This window comes from Ostrinia furnacalis, unplaced genomic scaffold (genome assembly GCF_004193835.3).
Source record: "Ostrinia furnacalis isolate ACB-3 unplaced genomic scaffold, ASM419383v2 OfSCF0078, whole genome shotgun sequence".
In the NCBI taxonomy this organism is placed as follows: Eukaryota; Metazoa; Arthropoda; class Insecta; order Lepidoptera; family Crambidae; genus Ostrinia; species Ostrinia furnacalis.
The window spans coordinates 209,024-232,003 of NW_021130317.1; the positions used below are offsets into that span (position 1 = coordinate 209,024).

General features: G+C 40.2%; 2 protein-coding genes across 6 annotated transcripts in view; both read left to right on the top strand.

Moving 5' to 3' along the window:
- tws (protein phosphatase 2 regulatory subunit tws) overlaps nucleotides 1-13,384 on the top strand; it is a 23,569-nt gene extending 10,185 nt beyond the window's left edge. For 3 of the 5 annotated variants that reach the window (XM_028302398.1, XM_028302410.1, XM_028302428.1), the window contains exons 3-12: nucleotides 48-248; nucleotides 1,749-1,885; nucleotides 3,491-3,665; nucleotides 4,256-4,319; nucleotides 4,726-4,799; nucleotides 6,772-6,845; nucleotides 7,467-7,545; nucleotides 10,523-10,650; nucleotides 11,380-11,509; nucleotides 13,113-13,384. In XM_028302398.1, coding sequence (XP_028158199.1) covers nucleotides 48-248; nucleotides 1,749-1,885; nucleotides 3,491-3,665; nucleotides 4,256-4,319; nucleotides 4,726-4,799; nucleotides 6,772-6,845; nucleotides 7,467-7,545; nucleotides 10,523-10,650; nucleotides 11,380-11,509; nucleotides 13,113-13,238 — 1,188 coding nt within the window. In that variant the 3' untranslated portion in view covers nucleotides 13,239-13,384. Of the gene's footprint in view, nucleotides 1-47; nucleotides 249-1,748; nucleotides 1,886-3,490; nucleotides 3,666-4,255; nucleotides 4,320-4,725; nucleotides 4,874-6,771; nucleotides 6,846-7,466; nucleotides 7,546-10,522; nucleotides 10,651-11,379; nucleotides 11,510-13,112 lie in introns of all 5 variants that reach the window. The other 2 variants (XM_028302405.1, XM_028302418.1) reach the window with 1 other exon arrangement.
- A 268-nt stretch (nucleotides 13,385-13,652) lies between these two features.
- LOC114351186 (protein phosphatase PP2A 55 kDa regulatory subunit-like) lies at nucleotides 13,653-18,196 on the top strand. The gene is made up of 4 exons (XM_028302292.1): nucleotides 13,653-13,670; nucleotides 14,469-14,596; nucleotides 16,616-16,745; nucleotides 17,925-18,196. Exons 1-4 carry the CDS (start codon nucleotides 13,653-13,655, stop codon nucleotides 18,048-18,050), a joined length of 402 nt encoding a protein of 133 aa, XP_028158093.1. The 3' UTR covers nucleotides 18,051-18,196.
- Nucleotides 18,197-22,980: the final 4,784 nt, after the last annotated feature.

Genomic DNA, 22,980 nt, shown 5'->3' on the forward strand with positions numbered 1-22,980 from the left:
TTAAAAAATAAATCTCACCTTAATGTTAATAAAACCGTTTGTTACAGAGAGACCCAGCATCCAAGCAATGCGTACCAAAGAAAGGCGAGTACAACGTGTACTCGACGTTCCAGTCACACGAGCCGGAGTTCGACTACCTCAAGTCGCTGGAGATTGAGGAGAAAATCAACAAGATCAGGTGGTTGAAGAAGAAGAACCAAGCCCACTTCCTACTCTCCACCAATGACAAGACTATCAAATTGTGGAAGGTAAGCTCACTATGTGTAATGTACCCTAGAATGGAAGAAAGGAATGTCATTCATCATTTATCATCAGCCTAAATAAGCAAGTCCACTTCTGGACCATAGGCTTCCCCCAATATGCGCCCTGCCTTGGACTAGTTGCAAAAAAGGATAAAAGAAGGAATATGGAATCACCCCGTTGTGTTTGGTCCGAGCTATCTAAAAGAGGCTTCCATACTTTTGCCCGCTTGAGGTTCGACTCCTGTTAATGTTTGACAAAACTACTCAGACTGAGCTGCACTAAAGTGCTGTATTAGCAGGCCCCATTTGGGAAACCCTATAAGTGTTAAAAAAAGGTTTTAGAGCTATTTTTGAGTTCTTAGTCAGCTACAGGAAAAATATTCTTTGAAAACTTTCCCAAACTTAAATATAACTTTTTCATGGGAACCATGAAAAGGACGGAGTAAACCAAGTGCCAATAGAAGATATCGAATTGCATCGTAATAATTATCATTTGTTTCCCATTCACAATTACTACAATTGTTCTAATGAACGTGTGTAACAGTGTATGCTGTTAACAAGTTGCATCACAATAAAGAGATTTATTATTGCAATTATAACAGTAATTTATCTCAATGAGACTATTAAATAGCACTTAAAATTTCTGCACGCTGTTATAATGTTATAAAAACGCTAATTTATTACATTGTACCCCACATGAAAGTAAGATTCGGTAATGTTACATAATTAATTTGTAACCAATTATGTATCTTATCTGCTTACTTTACAACCGGGCAATCTGGAAGTTTTTGGGGGAGGTCTACGCTCAGCAGTGTACGTCCAATGACTGAAATTATGATGATGATGATGGATGAGAAGTTGTGCGTTACGTTACGTGTTCTTCTGATTAATTTCGTTGCGGGTCCAATGACAGTTTAACTTTCCCCCGGGACAAAGTTGACCTTCATTGGTTTGGTTTTTATGGCGGTCAAGCTGTAGATCCTGGCTACACAGGAGTTGCAGTGGTGGAAACGAGAGGTGGGAATAGTCCCGTTTTGTGCGTTACGTTACCCCTTTAGAGAGTTACAAATTGGTCAGGCTACAGTCGTCCACGCCGGCCAGATGAATTAGAAGACCTGATGATCACGTATTTGTCTGGGCCTTTTATGACTGGGACTTGGTGTGATTCTATTTTACTCTGCCGGACCACATGGTTTATGGTTACAGCTTAAAATGATGTATTTAACCTATTAGGCTGGTATTAGTGTCACGCGGACTGTCAGTGCGGATCGCTCCGCACAGCCGATCTGTATGAACTGCTAGGGAGCTGAGCGGTTCCTCCGGACCGCATTACTCTCAAAACGCTCACTAGAAGTTCATACAGATTGGCCGTGCGGAGCGGGTCCGCTTCGGACGGTCCGCGTGACACTAAACCAGCCTTAGATGCCAAACTGTGCTCCGTAACATGCAGAAAAGGGCCAGTATTTTTTTTTAATATTTTACAGTGACAGGGTAATCATTTTCCAGGTGTCAGAGCGTGACAAGCGCGTGACAGGGTACAACACACGCGAGGAGGGCGGCCGGCCGCGGGACCCGACGCGCATCACGCAGCTGCGAGTGCCCACGGTGCGCCCCGCCGAGCTGATGGTCGAGGCATCGCCCAGGTGAACAGATGACATGGGATTTAACTAGAAAAGTTGACAGGGGACTTATAACTTGTGACAGGGGACTTAGAACTTTTGACAGGGGACTTAGAACTTTTGACAGGAGACTTAGAACTTTTGACAGGAGACTTAACTAGAAAAGTTGACAGGGGACTTAATTAGAATAGTTGACAGGGGACTTACACCCGTTTTCACCATCAATCCCTTATTTTTAAGTGAACCCTATGGTAACACATAACAGGAATATTGTTTTCAGAGGGGTCACCTTAAAATTAGGGATTGATGGTGAAAACGGTCATTAAACTTTTGACAGGGGACTTAGACTTTTGACAGGGGACTTAGCTAAAACTTTTGACAGGGGACTCAATTAGAACAGTTGACAGGGGACTTAGCTAGAACCGTTGATAGGGGACTTGGCTAGAACAGTTGACAGGGGACTAAGCTAGAACAGTTGACAGGGGACTTAGACATAGAAAGAAAGAAAGAAAGAAAGAAAAACATTTATTTGGTTCCAACTTAAAATATAGCACACAAGACCTCTGTTGTTAGCTACGTTACGTTCAAATGAATCGGTCGCAGTAGCAAACACTCTTTCATAATATTAAGTTTAATATACTTTATTACGCACGCGATAAAGTATCAAACTTTCCAGTACTTCAATCTTCTGATTAATTAATTTGTGACACATTTTATAAAGCTCGCCGCTTTTCATTACGATCCAAACGGACTTTTATATTATTTCCTACAGGTAAAGTGTATCAATGATAGATAGAAGTTGTTATTTTATTTGCCAATAAATTTCATTAAATCGCAGATAACAGACATCAATCGGTTTAATATGTAAGATAAATATTAATATGTCCGAGATAAATTCTGGTTCTCGATATCAAAGGAGTACCATTATCTTAAATAAACAAATCTATTTTATGTGCTCTCGTATATGGATATTAGATTTGATTTGCGTATGAATTATCTAGTGCATGATGCACTTGTGATTTATGACCTTCAGATTAATATTGTAGCTGTAATTTAGTAGTTTCATTCATATCATTATTCATTTTGATTGGTATAGATTTTTTTCTAAAACTACAGCTGAAGAGTAAGACACTCATTGTAATTAATGTCAAAATGTCAACGTTATTCGTGAATGGCTACTTATGTTTATTTGGACTGTCTCACAGGTGTCTGGGTGGTATATGTAAATAATATGATCATGAGTTTCCAATTTAATATATGTAATCAACACTTATTTGTTCTAATTTTAAGTAAGTGGTGGATAAACGATTGAGTATACAGGGTGGAAACGATAAGTGATCTCACTTGATTATTTCTAAACTATACAAGGTATGGAAAAACTGGTTACTTTTCCTGAAAGTGCTTCACGAGCTCTTTCAAACGGTACCATTAGTAGGTTACAAAATAATGTTTGCAGCTTCCATATTGGTATCGTTTAAAAGAGCTCGTGAAGCACTGTCAGGATCAGTCACATTTTTTCGATACCTTGTGTAGTTTAGAAATAATAGAGTGGGATCACTTTATCGTTTCCACCCTGTAGAGTTTTCCTCCAATAACTGACACTAACAAGTCTTAATTTTCTCCTTCCAGACGGATATTCGCGAACGCGCACACATACCACATAAACTCTATCTCGCTGAACTCTGACCAGGAGACTTACCTGTCGGCGGACGACCTCCGCATCAACCTCTGGCATCTGGAGATCACGGACCAGAGCTTCAATATTGTGGACATCAAGCCCGCCAATATGGAGGAACTCACAGAGGTATGGGAGATATTTTTATGCAAGACAAGGGAAGTGTTTGACCACAATCGCATCCGACACACCGTTTACGTAGTTTCGGGTCTATCTGTTACCGTCGCTCGCGCTGGCATCTCGCTTTGCGTAAGAGGGATAGCAACGTTCGAAAGTTCGGATAACGTTTTTCGGAGTAACCCCGCTGGTGTTAAGTGAGATGCAGTTTAGACTTGATAAGGCTCCGCTCCGCTTTAGTGGAAACCGAGCCTAACCGAGTCAGTGCTTGAGGCATGGGTGCGGCACGGGAGGGGTGACGTCGTGACAAGAGTATACAAGTCTGAAGCACATCTGAAATCTCGCTGACGTTTCTTCTTTGTTTCATTTGACGTCACAATAACACCCTTTTCGTGACGCTTCTGTACCTCAGGCACTGAGTCAGTTATGCGCAAGACCAGACATCCATATTTCCATATTCATATTCTTACAAATGTTATAAATGTGAAAGTAACTGTCTGTGTAAACTTTTTACCTTTTTACTTTTACGGCTCGTTTACGCTTGATATTTAGACACCATTATTGGTAAAATTTGAATTAAATTTCTTTTTCTTCTATTTCAGGTTATAACCGCAGCTGAGTTCCATCCGACTGAATGCAATCTCTTTGTATATTCTAGTAGTAAAGGTGAGTACATATTATTATTATCTGATACGTTTGTCATATTTCATAAAAAGCTTTACCTTTTATTTTCAAATGCTCCGTCACTCGCCGGAGTAAGAGGAGCAATGTGACTAGAAAATCCCTTTGCCCTTTGTGTACCCCCCGTTATGGTCAGATTCAGACGGCAAGTTATGAAGCTACATAGTTACGGTTTAGGCGCAAAATGGCAAGTGGGTTATGGGGGGATCTCCACGTCAGAAGAGCAATTTTTGAGGCAAATGGTGCATCCCCACAGGCCAAGACTTCTAAGGAAGAGCGTAGAGGTGGTAAACCCTGCCGTGGCTTCAACTGAGGCCTCTACGCCGCTTCCTTCAGCGAATATTTAGCGATTTCCTATCTTAATCCAATAAATTTTCTATTATTTCTCCAGGCACGATACGGCTATGCGACATGCGAGCGGCGGCGCTGTGCGACAGACACGCCAAGTTGTTCGAAGAGCCTGAGGATCCGCACGCGCGTTCCTTCTTCTCAGAGATCATTAGCTCCATCAGCGACGTCAAGCTCAGCAACGAGGGCAGGTGCGTGCACTTTATACAGCGGTGATAGGGCCCAGTTTNCTAGGGAGCGGAGCGGTTCCTCCGGACCGCATTACTCTAAAACGCTCCCTAGAAGTTCACACAGATTGGCCGTGCGGAGCGGGTCCGCATCGTACGGTCCGCGTGACACTAGAACCAGCCTTAGATGCCAAACTGTGCTCCGTCTCATTCAGAAAAGGGCCAGTATATTTGTTTTTTTATATTTTACAGTGACAGGGTAATCATTTTCCAGGTGTCAGAGCGTGACAAGCGCGTGACAGGGTACAACACACGCGAGGAGGGCGGCCGGCCGCGGGACCCGACGCGCATCACGCAGCTGCGAGTGCCCACGGTGCGCCCCGCCGAGCTCATGGTCGAAGCTTCGCCCAGGTGAACAGATGACATGGGACTTAACTAGAAAAGTTGACAGGGGACTTAGAATTTTTGACAGGGGACTTCGAACTTTTGACAGGGGACTTAGTTAGAACAGTTGATAGGGGACTTAGCTAGAACTGTTGACAGGGAACTTGGCTAGAACAGTTGACAGGGGACTTAGCTACTGTTGACAGGGGACTTAGCTAGAACTTTGACAGGGGACTTAGCTAGAACAGTTGACAAGGGACTACAGTTAGAGCGTTCCTATAATATCCAAAGTCATAGGGGCGCCATCTAGTGGTAATGGTCATGGTCGCACAAGTGAATATAACCATTACTTTTAAGTAAAACCTAATCAGTTTAAATGAATCGGTCGCAGTAGCCAACATTCTTTCATATTAAGTTTCTTTATTACGCACGCGATAAAGTATCAAACTTTCCAGTACTTCAATCTTCTGATTAATTAATTTGTGACACATTTTATAAAGCTCGCCGCTTTTCATTACGATCCAAACGGACTTTTATATTATCTCCTACAGGTAAAGTGTATCAATGATAGAGGTTGACCAATAAATTTTATTAAATCGTAGATAACAGACATCAATCGGTTTAATATGTAAGATAAATATTAATATGTCCGAGATAAACTTTGGTTCTCGGTATCAAAGGAGTGCCGTTATCTTAAATAAATAAATCTATTTTATGTGCTCTCGTATATGGATATTAGATTTGATTTGCGTATGAATTATCTAGTGCATGATGCACTTGTGATTTATGACCTTCAGATTAATATTGTAGCTGTAATTTAGTAGTTGCATTCATATCATTATTAATTTTGATTGGTTTAGATTTTTGTTGTAACAATGAGGAAGTAAGATAGCTGTAGTATGTAGTGTGCGAGTGAGAAAACTTTTTAAAAAAATCCTCAAATACTAAATAATGCATACTAAAACGATTTTCTCTTGTGACAACAAACGATCCGTTGCCATGACAATTACAGCTCTACGATTGCTGTGCGATTACGAAAGTAGTTCATATCTGGGGTACAGGACGTCCATTGAACATAGCGCTTCTCCATTTTGAACATAGCATAACTATAACGTCGTTTAAGTTCTATCACCACGGAAGTAATTTTTAGCAACTTTTCAGGAGATTGGACGAAAAGACGCGTCTTTCGATTCTCTAGCGAATGGCATCAAAACGGCAAAACCGCCAAAAAATGACTTACGTGGTGATAGAACTTAAACGACGATAAGTCTCTTCTAACCTTAACGTAATTCACTTCCAATATGGTTAAAGATATTTATTCTCAAANCCCAGTTTGCTATGGCACGCCGAGCTAAAGTCCGGTCGCCGAGCATATAGAATTTCTTACAATGATCCCTAGCTAGTCGCGACTGTGCGACGGGCGGCCGCAGTGAGTGTGCGAGCGCGACAGCAATATACCTAATTACGCGCGAGCGATAAGGATGAGTAGCTAGAGGTCATTGTGCGACAGACACGCCAAGTTGTTCGAAGAGCCTGAGGATCCGCACGCGCGTTCTTTCTTCTCCGAGATCATTAGCTCCATCAGCGACGTCAAGCTCAGCAACGAGGGCAGGTGCGTGCAGAGTATACACTTCTATACACTGACCTCTATACACACTGTTTTGTGCCTATTTGATTTTCGCCATTTTGGCGCTGTAGGCCATACTGCTGTAGGGAGATACGAATGTCCACGGACCTAAAATTAGTGATCTTCTTTCTCGCTTACTTTTATAATTACTCCATATAATATTATACGTCAAAATTAGTTCTCAGGACATTCGTAGTGGCGCTTCAGATTGGCACACAAAAATAACTGTCATTTGTATGAGACAATCTGTTCAGTGTGTATAGAGGTCAGTGACTATACGGTGATAGGGGCCAGTTTGCAATGGCCCACTGTGTTAGTCAAGGAGTCCTTCTCAGAGATCATCAGCTCCATCAGCGACGTCAAGCTCAGCAAAGAGGGCAGGTGCGTGCACTCTATGTAGCGGCGATAAGAACCAGTTTGCGATGGCACGCCGAGCTAAAGTCCGGTCGTAGCTTTACATCCCTGTAACCTCTCTTTCATTCTTGTTGCATTTCCCAATGTAAGCCCACAAAATAATGTCTCGATGGTAGTAGGTAGACACTCTTGAAACGTAATAAACCTGCTAAAATGCCGCAATTAACAATGTTTTTTCTCTTTCGTTTTCAGATATATGATGTCACGAGATTATTTAGGTTTAAAAGTATGGGATCTTAGAATGGAAACAAAACCAGTAGAAACATATCCAGTGAGTATATTTTTTTCACATAATATTTTTAAGAGAATACTTTTAGTTTATAATTAAATCTGCGTTCCAATTAAAATTTGTAAAATTACCGTTTGATTACGAACTTAGCAAACCATGTTGAGCCAACTTGACTCGGTCTGAATTTAAATACAAGTCAAGAATCACAGACTTGAACTTATCTTGGAGTTGGATATGAGTTTTGGATGCTGTTTCAAATGTAATGTGTGCTATATAGGATAGGTAGGATAGGATTTTTGTGTTCAAGGTATATCTAGGAAAAGGAATTTTTTTTGAGGTACACCACACCACACATGAAAAAAATTTTTTTTTGTAATTACCTTTTTTAGTCTTACCCTTACTTACTAAAAATAAGTTAATAAGATAATCTTTCTTATTTTTACGAGGCACACCATGTAATGACCACGGTACACCTGTGTGCTCCGGTATAGGGATGTTATATAGGAATAATATTATTACCGGTTTCGGTTACGGATATTTTTTTATTTCGGATATTCGAAAGTTTCGATTACGGTTATGGATATCTGTGCTTTAGAATGCAATTTGTAATAGTTATCCAAAACGGTTCATTCATGGCCGCACAATTTACATCGAATAAAAAGTAGGGTAAACCAGAGAGTGATTGCCCATTGGTAGTGATTGCCCGCTTTAAGAATAATATTGTCAGGTGCTGACTTTGAATCACTCTAGTTAGATTTGAATTTACTAAGTAGTTGGCTCCGAGATCAATGTACAGTAGATTTAAAATTTACAATAGGAAACACTAAAAAAAAACAGTTATGGCGGATTTTGTCAAGACGGGTGAAAATGTTACTCAAACAGGTAAAGACTTTAACAATTTTACTAAGGAATGACTTTCTTAGAGGTTAAATTATTTTTGCAAGTTATTTTATATTCAACTAATGGTATATAGTTATGATGAAATTATAAGTGTTTTCTCCATTATCAATGAAAATAACTGATAAAATTTGATTTCTAACGGTCATTTTAACGGTGGGTAATCACTGCACGTANCACTTTATACAGCGGTGATAGGGACCAGTTTGCTATGGCACGCCGAGTTAAAATTCGGTCGCCGAGCAGATAGTATTTCGTGCAATGACCCCTAGCTACACGCGACTGTGCGACGGGCGGCCGCAGTGAGTGTGCGAGCGCGACAGCAATATACCTAATTACGCGCGAGCGATAAGGATGAGTAGCTAGGGGTCACTGTGCGACAGACACGCCAAGTTGTTCGAAGAGCCTGAGGACCCGCACGCGCGCTCCTTCTTCTCAGAGATCATTAGTTCCATCAGCGACGTCAAGCTCAGCAACGAGGGCAAGTGCGTGCACTTTATACAGCGGTGATAAGGGTCAGTTTGCAATGGCAAGCTATGTTAGTCGAGAAGTCCTTTTTCTCTGAGATCATCAGCGATGTCAAGCTCAGTAATGAGGGCAGGTGCGTGCACTCTATACAGCGGCGATAAGGGCCAGATTGCTATGGCACGCCGAGCTGGTAGAGGAGCCCGAAGACATCGATAAAATCCGTTGCAGATCCCCCTTACATTGATCCATCAGTGATATTCAACTGACGTTAGTACTCTACCAAAATGGTGTTAGTTCGAATGTCAATAAATCGAGTCATATGAGTTGTAAGACGAGCTCCCTCCTCCATAGAATTGACTATAGTCTGGTCTGTGAGCACGTAGAATTTTGTCCAATGACCCCAAGCTACCCATCCTTAATTATGCGCCGTAATTATGTTGCTGTCGCGCTCGCACACACTGCGGGCGCCCGTCGCACAGTCGCGACAGCAATATAATTACGCGCGAGCGATAAGGATGGGTAGCTTGGGGTCATTGGACAAAATTCTACGTGCTCACAGACCAGGCTTTAGCAATAATAGTAAATAAATTAGCAATTTAGGAACGAAGTGTATAGTCTGATGAGCTCTCTTTGCCTCGTGGTCTAAGCTCCATCGATGTCAAGTTGTTGCATATTAATTGATCTATAATTATGCTCTATCATTAACGATGTGTTTTCTCTTTCGTTTTCAGATATATGATGTCACGAGATTATTTAGGTTTAAAAGTATGGGATCTTAGAATGGAAACAAAACCAGTAGAAACATATCCAGTGAGTATATGTTTTTCACATAATATTTTTAAGAGAATACTTTTAGTTTATGATTAAATCTACGTTCCAATTAAAATTTGTAAAATTACCGTTTGATTACGAACTTAGCAAACCATGTTGAGCCAACTTGACTCGGTCTGAATTTAAATACAAGTCAAGAATCACAGACTTGAACTTATCTTGCAGTTGGATATGAGTTTTGGATGCTGTTTCAAATGTAATGTGTGCTAGGTAGGATAGGATTTTTGTGTTCAAGGTATATCTAGGAAAAGGAATTTTTTTTGAGGTACACCTCACCACACATGAAAAATATTTTTTTTAGTAATTACCTTTATGACCTTTATTAGTCTTACCCTTACTTACTAAAAATAAGTTAATAAGATAATCTTTCTTATTTTTCCGAGCCACACCATATAATGACCACGCTACACCAGTGTGCTCCGGTATAGGGAGGGATGTTATGGATAATGTAGTTTCGGTTATGGATACAGTTACGGATATAGAGGAATAATATTATTACCGGTTTCGGCTACGGATATTTTTTTATTTCGGATATCCTAAAGTTTCGGTTACGGTTATGGATATCTGTGCTTTAGAATGCAATTTGCAATAGTTATCCAAAACGGTTCATTCATGGCCGCACAATTTACAAGAATATAAAAAATACAAATTGATACTAGATGGCATTATATCGGTAAATCTGGCTGTTATGCCTTTACATATAATGCTATATAAAAAACAATTTAAACTGCCTACATCCGAAACTTTTGAATCGGTTACGGTTTCGGATATCCGAAAGTTACGGTTACGGATATCTATAACATCCTTGGTTATTTGTTTGCAGGTACACGAGTACCTCCGGTCGAAGCTGTGCTCGCTGTACGAGAACGACTGCATCTTCGACAAGTTCGAGTGCTGCTGGAGCGGCGACGACCAGCGGCTCATGACCGGCTCATACAACGGCTTCTTCAGGTAATTTATTAAAAAAATAATAGTTTTTATAAGATAATATAACATAATGGCAAGCTGAAGTGGCAATGGGCAGGGCACTTAGTGCGCAGAATTGACGGCCTGTTCTGGAGTGGAGGCCGCTACCAACCGGACAACATGGAAAGCATTGGGGGAGGCCTATGTCAGAATAAATACAAATCAGTGGGTCATCTCTATAGAAACGCACGGGCGCGGTTTGTATGTGAGCGCGCCAACACGTATGCGGCGCGCACGCACACACTGACAAAATTTAGCGGCGATTAGCGGGGAGCCAGTCGTGGTCGAATTTTGTCAGTGTGTGCGCTCACATACAAACCGCGCCCGTGCGTTTTTATAGAGATGACCTACTCATTTGTATCTACTCTGAAGAAACTCTGTGCAGATTCTGCCATACAGAAGAAGAAACGGTCATGCATGTTCTTTGCTCATGCTTCCCGCTTATGAGCAAAAGAAGTATCCATCTCGGGCGACACATCATGCACCCGGATGAGATAGCAGATATTACGCTCCAAAGAATCTGGAAATTTATAGACTCAACGGGACTAAGCAGTGAACTCTAAACACAAGGGCTGCCACAATAGATCAAACCTGGTCGAGCTGGCGCAAATGAAGGCTCAAAACCAATAATAATAATACTCATTTGTATTTACTCTGGTCCTATGGCTGAGATGATGATGATGATGGTGTACTTATAATATTGTGTTGTTGCAGGGTGTTTGAACGCGGCGCGGGCGGCGGACGGCGCGGCGAGCTGACGCTGGAGGCGGCACGCGACGCGGCCGCGCGGCCCCGGCAACCGCTGCGCGCGCGCCGCGTCGCCGCCACCGCCAAGAGGAAGAAGGTACGCACTGCCATCTGTGGCCTAATGCCCGTTTTCACCATCAATCCCTAATTTTTAAGTGACCCCTATGAAAACAAAATTCATATTATCTGTTACCATAGGGATCACTTAAAAATTAGGGATTGATGGTGAAAACGGGCATAAGTCACGTAACAAAACTTCAACGACAACAAAACACTTGAGTTGCGATCCTATCGAGTAATCGTTCTATCAAAATGACCCTTGTGAATACGGATTTAGAACTGTTTTTCAATGGGACAACGATTAAACGTCAGCGAGATCTTGGACTGTCAAAATACGTGAATCAGCTGGCTGGTTTCAATAAACGTCTTATAAGCACACGCATGACCGGCGAACCGCTGTGAAACGAGTCATTATCGCACGTTTCTTTGCGATGTGCGCGCTTGTCTGAACGGCGTGTCTATGAAATGCAAATACTATAGTCTGGTCCGGGAGCACGTAGAATTTTCTCCAATGACCCCAAGCTACCCATCCTTATCGTTTGCGTGTAATTATGTTGCTGTCGCGCTCGCACACTTACTGCGGGCGCCCGTCGCACAGTCGCGACAGCAATATAATTACGCGCGAGCGATAAGGATGGGTAGCTTGGGGTCATTGGACAAAATTCTACGTGCTCCCGGACCAGACTATACCTAGTGTAATGAGGATCAGTACTGTTGTAGAAAATTCAATAAAAGTATCTACGTTAATCTTTAAGACATAAGAAAGATATATCTTTTTGAATTATCCAAATCGGACCATTACTTACGAAGATATTAAGTAATAAACATAGGCNGCGGAGACCCCAATCGCGTCTCTGCGTGCCATTGAATCGTATGAGCGTATGGATTTTTTGCGTTATTTTTACAATTTCTATTTTTAAAAATTACCTATCGATAGCTTACTTTATTCTGATGAATAAATGTCTTTACAAGTTTTTCTCTAAAACTGATAATTTGGCTAGAAAAAAATATTGTCTATCCACGCAGTACGCCGGCAGCGTTCGGATCGGATATAATGACGTCATCGTCCCCGCGCCGGGCGGTCAGTGAACTTTTTTAGTAATTTGGCCATAACTTCGTCAATTTTTGTCGTAGAACAAAAATTTTTGCACTGTGTATTAAGGATTTCTTAGCCCTATAAATCTGCATTCACAGCTAAAAATCGAAATGATCCTCATTGTAAGCGCGCGCGTGTGACCGGCGCCGGTCAAACGCTTAAAACGTCTGAAATCAGCCTCAGGCCTTGTCCAGGAGTCTCAACGCGAGCGTATGTATGACGCGATTTATGGACACATTGTATTGGCTGCTACTATACGGCGAATTCGCTCTCCAGTAGGCCTAAGATGCGCGCCGTGATAACTTTTATCGACGGCAAAATGTATGGGCAAAATCGATAAAACAGCGTGATAAACGCTTATCGCGGCGAGCATCTTAGGCCTACTGGACAAGGCTTGAGTGTGAGTTTACATCAAACGGCTTACACCCTTTACACTTTCATCAACTAATGAGCACAAAAACAATTGCAAGGAAGTCTTCATTCTAGTGTTACTAAAGATACATGTTTATCAACTTTGAGATTCTAACAGAAACTTTCTCCATAGGACGAAATAAGCGTGGACTGTTTGGACTTCAACAAAAAGATCCTGCACACAGCGTGGCACCCTCACGAAAGTATCATCGCGGTGGCAGCCACCAACAACCTCTTCATATTCCAGGACAAGTTCTAGCAGGGAACGCTGTCTGATCACTGCCTTTGCTCAGCCATACTGGCGGGGATCACGTTTCTCGAGCGGTAAATATGTCAACGTGAAATTTTGAACTCTGTCAGTTTATAATATAACGCGTTAGATTGTAAACTAACAGTGGATTAGGTTAGGGTTAGATTGTAATTTAACTACGTCGGATTATAATCTGACGGAATTCACAATTTTACGGTGACAAATATGTAAGATGCTACAGTGTTTAATTATGTGAATTTGATGCAAAATATCGCTTCATCCACGAAGACGCGCCCCACCAATTTTTGGTCGATAGAAGCGGGAGAGAGTTTGATCCGAGCAATCCGAGCGTCATAATTGTAGTGCGTGTGCACTCATGGATGATTTAGCGTGTACCGATAACACTCAAACATTAGCGGAAGAATGGTGGGGCGCGTCTTTGTAGATGACTCGATCTATAATAATAAAGGCTCCTTCAGATTAGACGTTTTGAGACGGACGATTGTCGTCCTTTTGCAAGACTTCTCTGCTGGTAATTGACTGTCATTTGTATTCCAATGCAGTTGTAATACAATTTCCAAACGGTCCTGCAAACGGACGACAAACGTTCGTCTCACGCCTAATTTGAAGCTCTAAGATGCTACACTTACGATTTATTTTCTTAAAATCTGTGATTTACGATGCTACAATATACCTTGATGTCTCGTCATTCGCATCAATTGCAAATTGGAATCAGTTACAGCTAAAATTAACAGTCGGAAAGATAAGTTTTCAAAACAATGGTCAAACTCACTTTGACATTTAATCAGGGACGTTAATACAGTATCAAGACTTAAATTTTATTTAGTTTTATCCCAATAAAAGCTAACCCAAATTGTATATTCTGATAAATACGCTCGAGAAACGCACGCCCGATGATCGCTGGTGTGATAGGGCCTTAATATTGGTTATAGACTCGAGTGAGGCGCGGAAGCAAATGTTTGATCGTGTGCCTCAAAAATCAGCTTAAAATTCAATTGGAACCACAGTTATGTGTCTTTANTATATAAAAAATAAAAATTGATACTAGATGGCATTATATCGGTAAATCTGGCTGTTATGCCTTTACATATAATGCTATATAAAAAACAATTTAAACTGCCTACATCCGAAACTTTTGAATCGGTTACGGTTTCGGATATCCGAAAGTTTCGGTTACGGTTACGGATATCTATAACATCCCTGGTTGTTTGTTTGCAGGTACACGAGTACCTCCGGTCGAAGCTGTGCTCGCTGTACGAGAACGACTGCATCTTCGACAAGTTCGAGTGCTGCTGGAGCGGCGACGACCAGCGGCTCATGACCGGCTCCTACAACGGCTTCTTTAGGTAATTTAATAAAAATATAACAGTTTTATAAGATAATATAAGATAATAGCAAGCTGAAGTGGCAATGGGCAGGGCACTTAGTGCGCAGAATTGACGGCCTGTTCTGGAGTGGAGGCCGCTACCAACCGGACAACATGGAAAGCATTGGGGGAGGCCTATGTCAGAGTAAATACAAATGAGTAGGTCATCTCTATAGAAACGCACGGGCGCGGTTTGTATGTGAGCGCGCCAACAAGTATGCGGCGCGCACGCACACACTGACAAAATTTAGCGGCGATTAGCGGGGAGCCAGTCGTGGTCGAATTTTGTCAGTGTGTGCGCGCGCGCCGTATACGTATATTGGCGCGCTCACATACAAACCGCGCTCGGTGCGTTTCTATGAAGATGACCTACTCATTTGTATTTACTCTGGTCCTATGGCTGAGATGATGATGATGATGATGGTGTACTTATAATATTGTGTTGTTCCAGGGTGTTAGAGATGGGTTATACTAGGTAAATTTGATACTTGGTGCACCTATTCCTAGTATTTATTAATACTCGATCTAAATACCTGTTCCACCTAGTACGTAGTAATTTAGCATACTTGACGCGACTAGTGCGGACTAATCCACGTAATGTGACTTAAAATAAATTTTTTTTTAAAAGATACATCCGTAGTATGAATAATGCAATTTGAAATTGAATAATAATTCCTCCCTTCATACTTCAACAGACTTAGGACTGTCAACTTAAAAGTTGGCGTATTTATAAGATATCAATTTCATAAAGGACAATGACCAAAAATGTATGGAGTGTGGTCCAAATGTCCACCACTAACGAGACCTATGTAGTAAAATAGTCTACTAAATACTGATTCATTATAACCAAACCGCAATCAAAAATATGCTGTCAGTAAAAAGTTATGACTGAATGAAAAGTCTGTTTTTTACCTTTTCATCCGAAAAATGTTCTTGATATCATTCTATTCATTGCACATTTTGGACTAATCTATGCATGTTATGTCATGTCGCATGTGGCGCGGGGTTATAGATGAATTTTATTAAATATTATACTAACTGTGCCTACGACTTTGTACGCGTGAAAATTGTTTGAATAATATTTCCCATTTTTACATTTGTCTTTACTGCTCCGCCCCTATTGGTTGTAGGGTGATGTTATTTATCTTAAAACCATCCTTGATAAATAGGCTATCCATAACAAAAATATTTTTTCAAATCGGACCAGTAGTTCCTGAGATTAGCGCGTAAACTACTACAATTTTTAAACAGTCATAACTTTTTACTGACAGCTTATTTTTTTTTCGTCCCATACTGAAAGTTAATCTCTATTTAAAGGACTATAAGCCAATATAGGTCTCATTGGTGGTGGACATTTGGACCACTTTTGGTCATTGTCCTTTTTTTACATATTTTTTTTTATTTACATGAATATGGTTTGACTACTTTTGTGTGCGTTTGCTTCGTCGCGCTCAAATTTGTTTGGTCAGACAGAGGCGAAGTGAATCTCTACGTTCGCACATAAGCTTAGCGAGAAATACTAGGTGCGCGTAATACACGACTACGGATTACGCAATAATAACCTCTATTACTTTGACGGTAGGGTCGGAAATCGTGTAATTTATAAAATACTAGGTGGATCAAGTATTTAAAAAATTGGAATAGGTGCCGCCTAGTACTGTAAAATGGGTGTGTGGATCTGTTCTAGTAAATACGTCTCATCTCTATTAATATCCTGAATAAATTAAATACAGAGGTTTGAACATAGGCTTGATTCGCGGTCGGAATGTTAAACCTTTATCTGGTAGTGGCAGAATTGTTGCCACCACAAAAATAATAAAATATGTTGAAAAATATTTTTCTCTATACCAGTTAAAGGGTTAAAGTGTCGTTCATCATTGTCCTTCATCATGATTCTTCATGGCCCGAATGAAATAGTGTCTTTTTTACTGGTCGAGAGGGTAATAAGAAGTCGTGTCTTAATTTATGATAATGTATAATACGACATTGTTTGTTGCAGGGTGTTTGAACGCGGCGCGGGCGGCGGACGGCGCGGCGAGCTGACGTTGGAGGCGGCGCGCGACGCGGCCGCGCGGCCTCGGCAACCGCTGCGCGCGCGCCGCGTCGCCGCCACCGCCAAGAGGAAGAAGGTAACTAACCAACTTACAGCTTTGTGACCCACACATTAGCGTTCGTCGCTGTTGCGTCATTTGTCCAAAACAAAAGTGGCGCGCGCGCCGTTAATCCGCCGCGGCCAAGAGGAAGAAGGTAACGCACTAACTGACGCCCTCAAACTAGGGATGTTATGGATATGTAGTTTCGGTTATGGATACGGTTACGGATATAGGAACAATATTATACTGGTTTCGGTTACGTTTACGGATATCTCTGTGCTTCATAATGCAATTTGCAATATTGTCTAATATAATATAATAATAATAATAATAATATAAGCCTTTATTACTGAATTACAAGGTATTTTTTAACATTAACATTTCATTTTACAATTTAGTTGCACTCATCTCCAGTTTGTCCTTGGACATAGGCCTTGGCATATTGTCTAATACGGTTCATTAATGGCCACACACTTTACATCGAATAAAAAGTATTAAAAAAAATGAAAATTGATACTAGATGGCATTATAAAGGTACATCAGGCTGTTATGCCTTTACATTAATGCGATAAACTGCCTATATCCGAAACTATCCGAAACCTTTGAACCGGTTACGGTAACGGTTTCGGATATTTTTTTATTTAGGATATCCGAAAGTTACGGTTACGGATATCCATAACATCCCTCAAACATTTCTATGAGGTATCACAGTGCACGTGGACGCACAGGGTGACACATGACCCAATCACAGAGCTCTATTCAAGGCTGTGCGTTCGATTTGCTGCTTCACTTAAGCAAGCACCGTTTGTGACGGGTGTCATAGCTTTTTAAGTGACCCCCACACTGGTGTCGTCTTGGCACTGGCTCAACGCAAGCCCCTCACCCCGTTGTTGCGTCAGTATACACTAAACCCCTTAGGGCTGAGTTTACCATCGTCGGATAACTTTATAAACTTGTCATTTTGACATATTTTCCATACTAAAACTGTCAATGTGCCAAACTTATTCTTTAGTTAACAGCAAAAAGCATCTGGATACAGGCAATACGGGCCAAGTCCTTGTGCAAATACTTGGAGAAGGCCATTTGCGCTGATAAAAAGAAGTCCTGATTAATTTTCCCATCTATCAGATCATAAAAATCACTAGTCCCATTGACGTTTTACACCGTTTGCAATTAAAATCTAACACCACAACTAACAAAAGTCTATCTCCGCAGGACGAAATAAGCGTGGACTGTTTGGACTTCAACAAAAAGATCCTGCACACAGCGTGGCACCCTCACGAAAGTATCATCGCGGTGGCAGCCACCAACAACCTCTTCATATTTCAGGACAAGTTCTAGCAGGGAACGCCGTCTGATCACTGCCTTTGCTCAGCCATACTGGCGGGGATCACGTTTCTCGAGCGGTAAATATGTCAACGTGAAATTTTGAACTCTGTCAGTTTATAATATAACGCGTTAGATTGTAAACTAACAGTGGATTAGGTTCGGTTAGATTGTAATTTAACTACGTCGGATTATAATCTGACGGAATTCACAATTTTACGGTGACAAATATGTAAGATGCTACAGTGTTTAATTATGTGAATTTGATGCAATCGTTTCATCCACGATGACGCGCCCCGCCAATTTTTGGTCGATAGAAGCGCGGGGAGTTTGATCCGAGCAATCCGAGCGTCATTATTGTAGTGTGCGTCATGCGTGTGCACTCATGGATGATTTAGCGTGTACCGATAACACTCAAACATTAGCGGAAGAATGGTGGGGCGCGTCTTTGTGGATGACTCGATCTATAATAATAAAGGCTCCTTCAGATTAGACGTTTTGAGACGGACGGTTGTCATCCGTTTGCAAGACTTCTCTGTTGGTAACTGACTATCATTTTTATTCCAACGCAGTTGTAATACAATTTTTAGTGAGCGATCCTGCAAACGGACGACAAACGTTCGTCTCAAAACGCCTAATTTGAAGCTCTAAGATGCTACACTTACGATTTATTTTCTAAAAATCTGTGATTTACGATGCTACAATATGTATACCTTGATGTTTCGTTACTGGCATCAATTGGAATCAGTTACAGCTAAAACTAACAGTCGAAAGGATAAGTTTTCAAAACAACTGTTTTAATGGTCAAATTCACTTTGACACTTAATCAGGGACGATATCAAGACTTAAATTTTATTTCGTTTTATCATAATAAAAGCTGAACGAAATTGTATATTCTGATAAATACGCTCGAGAAACGCACGCCCGACGATCGCTGGTGTGATAGGGCCTTAATTTTGGTTATAGACTCGAGTGAGGCGCGGAAGCAAATGTTTGATCGTGTGCCTCAAAAATCAGCTTAAAATTCAATTGGAACCACAGTTATGTGTCTTTAAATGCATTGTGAAGCTAAAATTATAAACAGACAGCGAATTGCTTACTACTGAAGACAATAAGGGTCAAAATGTATTAGAATTATTTACCACTACGTCATAAAGTGTTACCATACGGTTATAGTATATTTGACAATGTTGATATTTACTTCCGCGTCTCAAACGCATCCCGAGTAGAAAAATTGTGCATATTAATGTTAAACTCGGTGTATCTCTTTCATTGCTTGGCGAATGAAAAGAGACAGCAATAACCTGATTTGTATCCATTCGAACCTCTCAGATTGCCATGGAATAAAGTAGTTAGATAGTTTTCAATTCTTGAGCCAAGTTATTCAGAACTATACTCGAAAACTCGCCTCAAGACTGTTTATGCCATATTGGTTTAATTCTAAGTCTAAATTGGTTTTGAGGGTAGTTCTTGGAATACTTGGCTTTAAATTATGTCTCTTTTCAATCGATAAGTTAAGAAAGAGATAATTAATTTGGTGGCACGGAATCAGACCCACTTTCTGACCGTGAATAAAACTAGCAGAAAAGTAATGCTGAGAACTCACGAAGTATTCTAACTAAAGTTTTTCTAATACAATAATGGGTATTTTGGCAGATAGGCGTGTCCAATTAAGTAGTTTGAAAATACGAGAAATTGGACGCGTGGTGTAAAATCTGTACTATATTCAATATTGTATCAGATATTCATAATAAGCTATATTGCACNCTCGTATATTGCACTATTTGAGCTGAAAATCTCGCGAGTTCCTAGCAATAGATCTCTGGCTTAGTTATATTTCACGGGAGGTTCACATCCGTACATAAGCCTCACTATGTAATTGATACTGTCACTGATTATGAGGAACCGCGAAGCTTCAGCCTTAGGACGTCACCTGTTGCGTTAAAAACTTTTGACAGACGTCAAAAAGCTGCGGTTTACATACAAAAATATAAGTTACACGTTGCGCCCGCTTACGCAGCGGACGGCTATTAATTTTAATTTTGAAACTGATAAATTACGTACTCTATTTGTCGATCAAAACTTGCGTCTTATTTGCGATGTCTTAGTTATAATTATCGACTTAATTCAAGGTTGTATGGGCGCAGGCCTTTAGATCTCTCACGGACTTAACACTGGTTGAAAAATATAATCACAATGAAAGAAATTGTACATACAACCGCATTTAGAACTATTTTGACAATATAGTCTGAAAATAAAGTTATGCATACGCCGTCCGCTGCTCTTAGCGCTATAACAATAAGGCCCTTTTCACACGTCCCGGTTGCCGGCTAACCGGCGCCGGCTACCCGGCGTCAAATGAGCTTTCACACGCTCCGGTTGATGACGGCAGTATCGACTAGAGAGCCGACAAGAGTACAGTCTCGTTCATTTCATACTTTCAAAGATGGACCGTGAACAAATAATTGCAATGTGGCTTTTATATCCTAGACTGCATCCCACTTAACATCAGGTGCGATTGTGATCAAATACCTGCCTTGTTATGCATAAAAAAAAATATCGAAGACGAANTAAGGATGAAAGTGCATCGGATGGCTTTGCAGTGTATTGGTCAATTGTATTTTTAATCACTAAGCACCCATTCTGAAATTGGCGAAAAAAAATGTATACTTGTTATTATGTATACAAATTATAAATATAAAGTGCAGTATTACTTACAAGAATATCACAAAGGCTTACCATGGATAGCTATGTACACAGAATTAAGTCCTCGTTATAGGCGTTATACTTGTCAAGTTGTGGCGATGACAGCTGTCAATATAGTCATTTGTTTCGCGATTTCTTATGTCATCTTGCTTTCAGACGTCTTTTCGAGTCCCTTTTAGAAGACATTTTTAAACACTTTTTGACCATGCTTTTATACGAACTTCACCGCCAAATGTTCTTGTATTTCCATGTTTAAAATAAGCATTCCAACGATAAATGTTTTAGGCATTTATACCAGTTTTTGCCTTTAAAACTGTCCCAGTTTTGCACAAATTTCTCTAAAAGAGTACCTAGTCCCCGTAACTTAGAATACCCCATTCTATTGACAGCTGTCAAGCTGTTGTTAATAAAATGCTATGTCATCTTGTATGGGATTGTTTGAAGTAATTGTAATTTCGGGAGAAATTGTAAAGTTCTTGCCTCGAAATTTTATTTTTGTACGAATTATTTAATAGGCTGTAGGTATAAAATAATAGGCTAGCTGTACCAGTGATTTCGTTGCTTCCATTTGTGAATACAATCGTTAATAAAATAGTTTTAAATTAACGTGTTAAAAACAATTAAAATGTCGCAATGTTTTACCATTCAAAGCTGTCTATTAGAGGCGAGGCGACGGCGATCCGTTGCCGAGTCGATGCGTAGACGATCCGTTTAAGACGTGAGAGAAGTCTTACATTTCAAACGCCATTTATGTACGTAAGTTGCGATCCAATGCATATCCATTATTGGCTTAAAAAGTTACAAGTGCTAATGATATTTTCAGTAAGTTTGGTCTGACTATAGATTTTACGTGATTTACTGAAAATGTTAGGCTTTTACAGTCCTTGTCGACTTGATAGTTCTTGATCTTAATGATGGTGTTACGTTCACGACAGGAAATGCGTCTCATACAATATGACGTAACATTACTTAGCTAGCTAGAAACATAAGTCCGTTAATTCTAATCTGACATAATTTATACGCTTTCACACTTAAGGTACTAAGCGTTATTTAAGTATTTATTGTTTAAAACACCTTTGTAAGGTGATACAATACCTTTACACGTGAAATGAGATTAGTTAGGAATATCAAATGGTATAAAACATTGTAATCGCTTCGTATTTGAAACATATGGCTACCCAAAACATTCCTTTAACCGACTTAAAAAAGGAGGAGGTTCTAAGTTGTTCTTCTTTAGCTGTGTCGTTGGCGAATCTGTCAATATGACAAGCCATTATCTGTGCAAAGATTCCCACCTAATTTAAAACTTGAGTCAAATATTTACCAAAACATAGTACATTAATACACAGTTTAATTGTAGTTTTTAAATAATCACCCACGGCTATATGTTTCAAATGCGAGTATTTTGTTAAAAATTGGTATTAAGCTCTGTTAGGGTCTATAGAGATATATCAAATGCCCAGTAATGTCGAATTTGATATTGTCGCCTTTTAGACACGTCTTATGAATGCCACTGGGATGGTCTGTTCGTATACTGTGCAGGGATGTAGTATGTTTTCTTCAATTAATTTTCAAATTCAAGTGCTAGAAAAAAATATAGCTGATTTAGAGTTATTAACAAACATCGATTTGATGGTCCAACGCTTCCGATATTCCCAAAGTGTTCCTAAATTCGTATTTCGTGTGCTTTTGCGTCAAATTCTTAGTTCAAACGGAGGTAACATACTAACACGATTGCTGTATATACGAACCGATATTGATCTCACAACTCGACGTTTCCCTTGATCACTCAGCGGTCAAGTTCGTATTTTGAAACTCCTCAAATTCAAACCACAATTTAAGCTTGATCTATTGAAACCTATCACAGGTTAGAAGCGTCTTGAGCGCAGATTTTTGAGTCCAGTTTCAAAATGCGGGCCGAAATGTCGCCTGCTTACGTACGTACCCCAACGCTGGCTTTTTTCACAGGCCCGTGCCTTAACTAGTTATTTGTTATTCTTACTTTATTTATTATTATGTATTTTTTAGTATTTGTGAACGTTTTTAATCGCACACTGTACATCGATGAAAGCATTGGCGTTCAATGACGATCGTCGAAGTATAAATGAATTGTTGATACTGTTGTTTTAAATAACCAATCTCTTCGATTTTCGTTCAGTTAGGACTGTTAGATGTAACGGGGATATATTATTGGGCATGAAATACTTACGAATGAATTCTATGTGATCTTATTTCGTTA

Bases quoted from the DNA above. Each gene is read 5' to 3' on its own strand.
- LOC114351186 (XM_028302292.1), top strand. The intron at 14,597-16,615 runs GTAATTTAATAA...TGTTTGTTGCAG, and splicing joins TCCTACAACGGCTTCTTTAG to GGTGTTTGAACGCGGCGCGG. The intron at 16,746-17,924 runs GTAACTAACCAA...CTATCTCCGCAG, and splicing joins CCACCGCCAAGAGGAAGAAG to GACGAAATAAGCGTGGACTG.